Source organism: Actinia tenebrosa, unplaced genomic scaffold, assembly GCF_029948245.1.
Source record: "Actinia tenebrosa isolate PJP-AT-01 unplaced genomic scaffold, QUT_ActTen_1.0 PGA_scaffold1__47_contigs__length_23844297, whole genome shotgun sequence".
In the NCBI taxonomy this organism is placed as follows: Eukaryota; Metazoa; Cnidaria; class Anthozoa; order Actiniaria; family Actiniidae; genus Actinia; species Actinia tenebrosa.
The window spans coordinates 8,553,955-8,565,462 of NW_028292578.1; the positions used below are offsets into that span (position 1 = coordinate 8,553,955).

An 11,508-nucleotide genomic window follows, 5' to 3' on the forward strand; every position below is an offset into this window, starting at 1 on the left:
TCTACAAGAGGGACTTTTCAATACGAAAAGAACTCTTGAACATCATATACACTAACCTTCCACTTTAAACTTTATATTTCCAGAAAAGGAAGTATATATGCCAACACACTGCTTACTTTCAATGACACTGCCCTAAAAAGCGAGGTCTTGAATGCCATACAGAATGAAATAGTCAACAAAACAATTTTCGGCAACTTAACATTGAAAGCATCAGGATTGCAAGTATCTCCAAAATGTAAGTATACTTTTTCTTATTGATGTACTTATTCCTCATTGTTTGGTTAAATCATAGTCAGATATATAACTAAAGTATTAACTGGCAATGTAGGTTATATAAAAGTCTAATAAAAAGCAGTGTTAGCTGGCAGAACCATAAAATCCCTTTGCTCTTGGGAATTGAATCATTTCATATGTAAGACGATTGTGTCGTTCCTGCCATCAATCCAACATGGTGGCCGTCACCTGATGGTGCAAAACCACTATAGCTAGTAGGATGAATGAGTGTACACTGAACGCAAGATCCATTTCTTGTGGCTATGTGATAGATATAACTTTACTATTAGTTGTGATAAGATGAAACTTCCATTTTAACAACATATTTTTTCTTAGCTGATCCATGCAGCTCAGAACCTTGCAAATTCAACAGCAAATGTGAGGTGCAAGGTGATAATGGCTACAGATGTGTGTGTGACGCCTTCAGATACGGGACGCATTGCGAGAAGGGTAAGCTTATATTGCACCAAATCCTTACTTTAGAAAACAAGCAAAAAATTCCTTAATTTGAATCATATTTTTACTAATATAATGGGATTACCTCCGCTTCAGGGTGGACAGAGGAAAGCCTAACAATTTTTACAACCTACTCGATAAGGCAGCCAATAGATCAAATTTAGAAAAATTCAATTTTGAAACTATATAGGAGGGAAGAAAAAGCGAACAATCCGGAGATAAAAAAAACCTCTCAAAGTACATTGCTAGGAGAGAACAAACAAGTAACTCTATTCAAATGCAATACCAAGCCCGAGAATTGAACGTGGGTCGCATTAGAAGCGCATGCGCACATCACCCGTGCTTGCCCAATAGACCTCTCGCAGCACGTCGGAATGTAGCGCAATTAATTGTATCAACAAATTGCCAAGGGTTATATAGTATTAAAATAATAATCCAGTACAGTTCAAGTCTTTATGGATCTTCACGAATCTTTTCACAACATTTACAGGAATGTTTACGCGGACCTTTTTGGGTGCGTAAAGGCAGTATTTACGGGTCTTTAGCAACCTTTACGGTTACCTTTACGCTGATGTTTTCGGTAGCGTAAAGATGCGTAAAAATGCCCAATACTTACGCATCTTTACTGCAAATTACGTATTCTTTGCGCATTACGCATTTTGTAAATAATGCAGAAATATTTGAACGATCTCTACGAATATTTACGTATGAAATAAATATTAGTGAAGATAAAATTTCATGGTGCGATTTGGAGGACATAACGAAAGGCTTTCAATTCTTTTGAGATTGAAATGTTTTTGTTTTGTCTTCTAATTTGAGCTGCTTGACGTTTCATCCAAAGGGGCTATATTTTCTACAAACATATCGCTCGTACTATTGATATCAACAATTGCTGCTTTCTATTTATAGGTATTGGTTTTATTCCCGGCATCATCATCATCCTTGCCTGCATACTGATTATCATCATTATGATCATATTATGTGTCCTGTACTGCAAGAGGAAAAAGAGTGAAACCTACCCAAGTGGTAAAGCATTTTACATCAACTTTTTTTTTTTTTTAAATGTTCTTTTGCAAACAATTAACAACTCTGTTAGCTGTCTCACACTCTTAATTATGCAGAATTACTGATTTTCATATATCTTTTTCTCTTTTTTAACGCAGGTGCGGCAGAGAACGGAACTTCGATGTAAGTAGAAACGTATATGCCTTTCGAGTCAGTTATTCTTGGGGTGCAAGCACAACTACTGCTTGGCTCAGTTGGTTGGGCGCCGGTTTGCTGTGCGCGAGGTCGTGGTTTCAAGTCTAGCTTTTTCAAGCCTAGCTTGGCCTAACCATTACTCAAGATCATCAAATATCTGGGTGGAAGGTGCTATCTTTGCTCTAAAAGTATCTGCAAACGGTTATAGACCTTCACCGTGGCTTGGATAACGCTAAGTAAAATGGCGCGGGTCTCATCTAACTTAGAGACGTTAAGCATAGAGGGCCACAAGTTTATCAGTGTTAAGTTGGGAACTGTCACGTGGCACGATTATCATAATTACTATCTTTACACAAAATTCCTTGAAATATAAATATGAATGAAACAACCGCCATGTTGGATGGTGTAACTAGAGAAGCTAATATGGAATAATTTATTATCGTCAACTAACGTGGCGGCTATAACTTAACATGTACCTGACCCAATATGTATTAATAACTGCAAATTGGGACTTTTCTTTACATTTACTATTCTTCCTTAAAGGCCTTTTTTATGAAAAATGTTACATATGGGAAGAGAAGGGCGAGTGCGAATAGATAATATCTGACCTGTTAGCATTTTGTTGAAATTGATAGGCAAACTTTTAACGTGAATGACCATAATGCAGCAGCAACTAATGCTTACAAGACAACTCAAGATGAAATGCCGCCATATCGTAATGGTCAACCAACGGAGATCTACCGTCCGGTAAGTGAAACAAAGCCCATTAAGTGCATGGATTTGAATGTCTGCATGCTAGCATGCATTTCATCAACTGTTATTTCAGATTTGTAATGATTTGTATAGAAAAAGCATGGAATCGAATGATAATAGAGCGCACGCAGTAAAACCAATTGCTACTGACAAGTAGTAGCTATTTAGTAACTAATAGTTGCTATCACTCAACCAGAACATTCATCATACAAAGACAAAATCCCCAAGAGACCATTTGTGTCTTTTGTTTAATAAATGTTGTGGTTGAGTAATAGCAACTATTAGTCACTAAATAGCGATATTTGTCAGTATCAACTTTGTTTTTATTTCATGGTTTTACTGCGTACGCTCTAGAAGCTAATACTATACGGCACATTTCTTTAACACATGGCTGAAATGAGACAAATATATCTTTTGAAAGAGAATACCTTTCTTTTCGCCATCTCTTACTTACAAGAAGCATGGGCATGAATTAAAGGACATACTGCATACTTTTTCCAAGTCTTTGATCATTATGTGACTTTTTGTTGAATGCTAATATCGCAAAAACAGCGTCAATCTAAATATTAAGACATGCTAAGCGAAAATAACAAGACCAAAGTAGCATAAAACATAAAAATGAATAAATTGATTAAATAAGAATGGAAAACTAACAGTTAAAACAATCAATAATTATCATCAGCATTCTAAAATATTGTTTTTTTTACGATTCAAGATTATCTCAAATCAAATTAGTATAATAATAATATTAAATGAACTAATAAGATAAAAATAGGGATAATTAAAACGGGAGAAAACACGCACTCACTGTCATATTACTAGTCTAATTGGGCATGAACACACAAAAATAATTAAACCAAAAATAAAATAAAATGTAAAATTAATAAATGCATGCAATAATAAAAGTTTAAACAATCTTCACTGGATCGAAATAATAATATGAATATGGTCTAAAGCTTTATTTTATAAATATTTCAGATCCGAACATGAAAGTCAATTATAAAACCACAAATTTAAACTCAAAGAAGGTAAGGAGTTGTTGAAGACGGGTCTCTAAAACCACGACTGAATAAATATTCAACTTAAACCGTCCAAGACTGAAGGTGTTGGTAATAGTGAAAGAGAATCGCGCAACTTGTCGTGCAACCTTGTTCTACTGCAATTGCGAGTTAGAGAGTAACTGTTGGTTGTATTACACACAAATCGTTTTCGCTGTTGCGAAGAGTAAAGATCATTTCTACTTCGCGCAACAGAATGAATAGTAATACATTTACTCTGAAACTTGCAACGGTACCGTGTTGCGCGATTTTGGTGCTCGTATTACTGCACCTTAACACATTAATGAACCAATGTTGCCCCTTCTTGCAATCTTTATAACCTGCAAGAGGGTGTATTAACAATCAAGCTTAACGTTAACACAGAAACATATAAATTATGTAATAACGACGTTGTTAGAAAAAAATTTTACACCCATTTTGAATGTTTTGCGACCAAGCCAACTTAGTATTATATCTGCAGACCTTGCTTCAATATTTTGGCTTCGATTAATAAGAATTGTTTTACGAGAGTATAACAGATAAACACGGAGGTTTGTTTGCAATCTGGTTCTCAATAGACTTCTTTACCTTTACCTGAAATGGGCTATTGGCATAAGAAGGTAAAGAGATATATTTCTGCTAATTGGAATTTGGAAGTAGATTTTTGTGGAGGGAGGAAAACCGGAGAATCGGGAGAAAAACATGGAAACACGGGACAGAACCAACTCTTCTCACATATGCAATATAACATAAAGACAGGCAGAACATGAACTCGTGTCGCATGGGTGAGACGCGTCGCATTAACAGTGCAGGCTAACCGTGTTTCCCAAGAAGTCAGTGTAATGACTTAATATAGTACTCGTATTAGAATTTGTCTATAGGACGCAAGTAATAAAAAAATGGGTGTAATATTAGTCTTGGTCATGGTATTTTAAATATAATATTTTTACGTTTGCTCCCTAATCATCTCATAATTTAAAACCTTCGTACAATATGGCCCAGATACCGGAAACATGACCCAGAAGTAAACAGGGTTAGGGCTAGTGTTATTTGCTGTGGAGCGATCAAAATTTTCTAATTGAAAAAGTAGGAACAAAAATTACAGGTATTATCGCTATTATAAACCTTTATTTTATTTTTATTCGTTTGTATAACAGAATGAAAAAGAAGAAGTTGTTTACGCAGCTCTTAGTTTTAAGGCGTCTGGCCGGTACCCAAAGAAACAAGAGGCTAAAAAATTACAAGAAAAAACTGATACGATATATGCCTATATTGGTTCTTTTCAGCAAAGTACCGATGGGAAGCCGAAGCAGGATGTCACCCTTGCACAAGAAGCCATAGCATTAGAAGAGAAAGCTCCAAGCGATGAGAAGCCGAATCAGGATGTCACCCTTGAACAACAAACCATAGAATCAGAAAAGAAAGTTACAAATGATGCGAACCCTGAACCCAAGAAAGAGACTGAGGGCGGAGATCAGAATGATGGTTCAAATCAAACTGATATTGATACAGGTGGGAAAAACGAAGTTCCTGAAAATGCACAGACTAATAACAATAGCACATCTCCCCAAGACAACCTAATATAATGCTAAGCAAACTTTTAAGGGTTACTGCACAAAACACTTAATTACTTTGAAATAAACTAGTCCTAGAAATATTTCGATAAATTGCATGGAAATATTTCGGTTTCTTTTAAGTATTTTGGTAAGGTAAGATAATGAAGTTTTTGAATTCCTTGTTTTATATTTCTTGATACTTATATCGGTAAATCGGAAAAAGAAGAAAAGTATGGAAAGCTGGAACTTTCTTTTCTTTTCGACTGAAAGAATAACTTGGGAAATATTGATATTTGAAAGTTTATTATATATTGAAAAATAAAACAAGAGAAATATCTACAGGGAGATTCAAAGAACTTTCTCTTGCACAAAAATAATTGTATTTATTATATAATTACCAATGAAATATCTATTTTTCTCTATTTCGAAAAGATTGATATCTTCACACGTGAAAATAACATGTTATTTTCAAGTGTGAAGATAACACCATTGTGATGGCTATTCAAAAATACAGGGGAAAAAGTGCCTGAAAATCCAAACCATACTTCATTGATAATTATATAATAAATAGAATATTACATGACCGCTTGTAGATACGAATTTTATTTTCTCGTATTGAAAATCTGTCACTCGTTCGCTGCGCTTAATCGTGAGAGATCTTTTCAACACTCGAAGATAAGATTCGTATCTCCGCGCGCCCATGTAATATCCTCTATTTAATATTCACATATAATAGTTAATATAATCACAATCATGGTATATAAAAGACTAAAGGCGTTTAAAGACAAAGATACGCTATCAATTACTGCGCTTTTCCACATTCTTCCAAAAAATGGGGGTTTCGCTGCCGTCAATCAAAAAACAAAAACAAAAAACAAAAAAAAAACAACATCGGCCGGCACGTTTCATGTTCTTGACTGGCGGCAGTAAATATCCAATTTCACAGCAAACAGTTGAGATGTCTGAGTTCACAGAATATCGAAAACCGCAGTAATAATTGCAAGATAATAAAAAGAATTGAGATGAAAATTGAAAGATAATTTACGCATGCTAAAAATACTAAGACGAAAATAGATTCCTTATGAATGATGTTGATATGATCATTACCTTTACAGTGTACCTTGTCTGATTCACCCGAAAGTCTTAATCATCACGCACGAAGAATAAGTTCACCAGTCTAGGTTATCAAGCACTATATTCTGCATTATATCTATCCAGTATATTGAGTTATGATTTTGAAACATTAGTACGTTACCTATTCTAAACTCTCATCCGCCATATTGTCAGAGCGCCTATGATAAACTCAGCGGAAAACCACACTGCGCACTCTCAGTTGAGATTTACATTAGCCAATCAGCGGTTTTTGAGCCATGTTGATTCAAACCATGTTTAAAAACGAACCAATGTTTCAAAAAGTGAAAACGTTTGCTTAAACGTGGTTTAAATTTCGTACACTGCACAACAGTTGCACATTTGATGAAAACTATTCAGAAGGACAAAGCATTCTAGGAACAATACACTGTCTTTTGATTTACCCCATTCCTATATCGCATGACCATTGCCTTTCTTTATAAATTCTTCAATTCCACATTCGCTAAATAAGAATGATAATTTTTCAAGCACTGAAACGAGTCCTTCTTCCAAGAATGCTTTGTTCTACCAGAAACATATGCTTGTTGAATTAGATAAACAAAAGCCATCCTTTAGTATCCTGTGTCTTTTTAGGAGATAAAGTGCAAGGACATGAAAATGGTATTTGCCTCTAACAGCTAACCGTAGGCATCAATATATTTGTAGTTTTTATAGTAGACATACTTTGTGAAACATCCACGAAGAGGTTTCGTGGTTTATAAGAGGCCGTTTACATGACACGCTAATAAGTGTCATCTCGTTCTATATATGACCTTTAAAGGTCAGTACCAGGTTACCTTCGCGACTTGTTCACGTAATACCTAATAGCACACCAACTATACGCCAACTAAACACAGATCTAAACCATGTTTATCGTTTGTTAATTAAGATCATGCTGAAACCAAAAACCTTCATGTGGAAGCTATTAAACGCGCTTGCGTCAGTATTTATAGTGACTCCATACGGCATGAAATGAGTTGTTAGTATATTTGACGTCGGTTCCGATTCTGACATAAAATCTTTGCATATTTGGCCTTTATTGGGCAGGTATTGTTAACTCTTTTCGGTATCATGTAAATGGCTTTTTGGGAATCAACGCACACGTATCCACAATCGATAGAATACGAATCGCAAAATAGTTTTATAAAGAATTATAGCAAAATATATGCTAATAATTAAAAAGCCTTTTTATAGTTTACGACAACAAAACATACAGTAGCAATGTTTTCACAATGAATATTTTCGAAATTGGTTTAAGTAGTACTGAATCATAATGATGTTCTGAAAACTAAACCAGCTTCTTGTTTAAAAACAATTTTAATCCAATAAAGCTCTGATTATTATTATCATGATTTAAAAAAATGTCATTAAATGCAACAGGCCAGAATTATATGGTTATTTGATGATATTCCCTTCTAGGCTTTCATTTACATCGGTTAAGATGAGATTTTTGTGGTTCTAACTTTATATTTAAAAAGTGTATTCAGTCCTGGACTGCAGCATAAGCAGCAACGAAACTGCATTCCAGATTTATAGCTATAGTGGTTAAGTTTGTACTTAACTTCGCTTTAATGTTTTAAAGTAAAAATTCTATCGTATCTGCTTTTTTGTAGGATTCTATAGCTTTGCTTGTCAAACAAGTCCTTAGATCTTGGAGATCAAGCATTTGATAATCTTGCAGAAATAAAGTGATTGCTAAAGTGTAAACTCCTTTTATTTGAAAATATTATATTTCAGTTGCTTTAGTTAATGATCTCATTAACATACTTTTATCGAGAAGATCAATGTTTTACGCAATCCCATGATCCTCTTTTCTTCATGTATCGTAATCTGGACATCACATTAGATAATTTTACGGATGGAGGTTACCATAAAAATAGTTAATATTCGCTATAGTTCTAACCAGATATAATCATATAAAATCTTTTAATTAATAGCCTTATTAATATCTTGCAATGATAAAGACATCTTAGTAATTGTCAAAGGTGTTAGAAATGTTTCTATCATTGCAACCTAAGGTCACCGCCGTTCTCGCTACAATGCACAGGCACAGCTACCTTTCAAAATGGCGCGGGGAACTGTGAAGGAGAATAATGCTGCAATAACAATAGCTTACCGAAATATTCAACTTGCACGGGTATTCATGATCACACTGATTTGAAATCTCACCATAATTCTAGAGTTCAAAAGCACGAATTCCAAAACCAAAAGCCTCTGGAATTATGGTAGATGTCTATGACGTGTGATTATGAAGATATATTGATGATACTTAGGTATAATAGTAAATTATTCCACCAGCTGGAGAAGGTTGTTAGTATAATTGTATAGTCGCTGCAGCTTCTTATTCATTCTGTTTAACATCATTCACTTTTAATATTCTACGACAAGCATTCTCAAGCGAGACAAATGACAAAACGTGGTGGCCATTGTAGTGCCGTCAACAAGAGTTGCTAAGCTAATGAGAAATTTTTTGTTAAATGGCAGCCACATGGCCGAGATGACGTAACACGCAATTGCAGAATGCAATTTCTAATTTAATCACTTAATCGCATATACGTTTATATATACATAAAATAATTTGCAGTAATATAGGTTAAATACATTTCTAAATGAAAAATAAAGCTGCACATCTAATATATTCAAGTCTCTATTCTCTTAGTAATCAAACGATAACACCCACCAAGCGTATAGAAGAGACGGTATTAGGGGCTGTTTATATGGAGCGAGCCAGCCCGGCAAGCGGGCTAGTCCGCTTGGCCGAGATGAATTTTGGATTGCGTTTATATGGGAAAATTCAGCCCGCTTACCGGGATGAAATCAGTCATGTGATCATCCAGCTTCGTTAGCATACGAACTCTTCACGCGATTATCATATAAAAACATGGCGGCATGCGCAGTAGGATCAAATCCAGCCCGCTTACCGGGCTGGCTCGTTTATATGGGAATTTTTCCATCCCGCTTGCCGAGCAGCAGTAAGGGGGACTCGCGGTCAATGTCAAAGATTTACGGGTTTTACAGGCGGTTTAAGGAAGGCGCCGGCAGCGGGAATAAGCCGCGCGATAAGTCCTTACTGCTGCTAGTTGTCGAACCGCAAACGGAGGTTAAAATACCCTTTACATATAGATGGACACCATCACAAGCATTCGAAATAAAACTGTGCGCCGACTGCGAACTCAGGTGTTGGATCGCCTGGATGCTGACTTTGCCTTCACAACATTTATGGAGGGAGATACGGACGAGACGATGACAGAAGAAAGGGCTGAAAGAATAATTAACTTAATACCCGAAGGTAACTACCGGTTGGAGCTAACGTTCATAAAGTATTTAGACGGCGAGTGGATGATAGAAAAGGGGCGCAATCCTATCAGGGCGTCTGGTAAGAAGGACCTGTTTGTCTTAAACGAAAACACACGCCCGGGAGCATTGGTAGGAATAGACATGCTGTTCTACGAGGTTGCTTACCCTGTTACCGTAGTCATTTACGGTGCGTACAAGATAAAGACGCCAGACGTTAAGAAGTTGAAACCGATGCGACATCCCGGTAATTGCGTAGGGAAGTTAGTAAGAGAGTTCTTTGAAGACTCCTCTCGGGGCGGTAAACTGACTTTAAAGAGAAGAGAAGCCATCAGGAAATGGGAAAAAAATACTAATAGGACCGGAGGGTCGATAGACAACATCAAGAAGTTAGAAACGGCGCTGGAGAGGCGAATCCTTGTGAAAGATATCACCGACGGCTTTATTTACTCCGGAACACACAAATATGGGGGCCGTGGTGCGCCTATAGTCATCTACCAGCACAATGGGCACGCCTGGCGCGAACTGCGATTCCCAAGAAAGAAGGAAACGAAGGTCTATAAGAATTCTCCATTGGCAGAGTTAATCCATGAGAATTCCATTTGGTTGATGGATTCAGAAGGAAGTCAGTTTATGACGCAAGACGGCACTTTGTATCGACCCGAAATTGAAAAACAGCGCATTCAAAGCGCCTGTGAGACCTTAGGGGAAGACTTCTCTGACGAGGTCCTTAGCAGTCGCAGCTTGGACTTCTTAGCCGCAAAGAAAAGAAATGGATGGAAACCTGCCCCAAAAGAGTTCGGAGACATAGCCAAAGCCTGTGTAGAACACGGTCACGGTGGTCTGTGGAACATGGAGTACGACAAAGATGAGTATGTGTCGCTGGATATGAAACACTGTTACCCTGCAAGTTTTAAAGGTCTAGGGGATTGTAAGGAATATTACGACCGTTACGGACATCCAGACTCCCAATTCTTCCGCGTTTCGTTAGACGGTCACTACGACGCCCCAGCAACTGGATTCGTACGATTAACGTCTTGGAAGTTGGCTAAAGACTTACATCCCATAATTTACGCGTGGTACGGGAAGCATCTACAAGAGAAAGAATGGATACCCGTACCTCTATTGAAGTTCTTTGAAGAGCGCAAGCTTTTAAAATACACGGCGCATGAAGCCATACTTTGTCATGGCGCCTTTACGCAATGGCTCCCAGAACACAACCCCACAGCACGCGTTGTCATAGGAAAATTCACGCAGGGCGCTAAGGAGGGCGAGAAACACATGCAGCGACGCCTGATAACAGACGAAGGAGAGTTAAGCTTCCTTATTAAGCGCGCCCACGAACAAGGAACAATGGTGTCTGTGGAGAAATGGGACTACTTCATAGAAGGTCAGAAAGAACAGAAATGGAATGCACTTTGTTACTACCAAGACCACAGGCCGCAATATTACCACCTGCGTGCGAGTATGTTAGCATATGCGCATATTAACCTACTTGCGATGCTCCTACGGTTTGACAAAGAGGACGTTCCGCGCGTAGCCACGGATTCCTTGTACGTAAAGCCTGAAGTGTTAGAGAAGATGAAAGAATTCTACACCGAAGATGAGTTGGCGGAAAGTGGTCAATGGCGCGTTAAAGATGAGGAGATAAAAGCATGGAGAGAACGTGTAGAATATCACGGAGAACATCTTTGCGGTAGCGTGGAACCAACCGGGGAGCCACTGCCTTCGGTTGCCGACCCCATTTCCTACCAACGCTTCTCTTACCTCTACGGTACCGGCGACAGCGGTAAAACTACGCGTGTGTT

The 11,508-nt window shown here is 37.4% G+C and overlaps 1 protein-coding gene across 10 annotated transcripts in view; it reads left to right on the plus strand.

The window, feature by feature from the left end:
* Positions 1 to 9,044, plus strand: part of LOC116308725 (hemicentin-1-like) — a 33,168-nt gene extending 24,124 nt beyond the window's left edge. For 5 of the 10 annotated variants that reach the window (XM_089032543.1, XM_089032547.1, XM_089032542.1 and 2 more), the window contains 6 exons: positions 84 to 235; positions 610 to 723; positions 1,639 to 1,755; positions 1,893 to 1,917; positions 2,565 to 2,676; positions 4,877 to 9,044. In XM_089032543.1, the coding sequence (XP_088888669.1) occupies positions 84 to 235; positions 610 to 723; positions 1,639 to 1,755; positions 1,893 to 1,917; positions 2,565 to 2,676; positions 4,877 to 5,305 (949 nt within the window). In that variant the 3' untranslated portion in view covers positions 5,306 to 9,044. Of the gene's footprint in view, positions 1 to 83; positions 236 to 609; positions 724 to 1,638; positions 1,756 to 1,892; positions 1,918 to 2,564; positions 2,677 to 3,660; positions 3,711 to 4,876 lie in introns of all 10 variants that reach the window. The other 5 variants (XM_089032545.1, XM_089032544.1, XM_089032548.1 and 2 more) reach the window with 5 other exon arrangements.
* Positions 9,045 to 11,508: the final 2,464 nt, after the last annotated feature.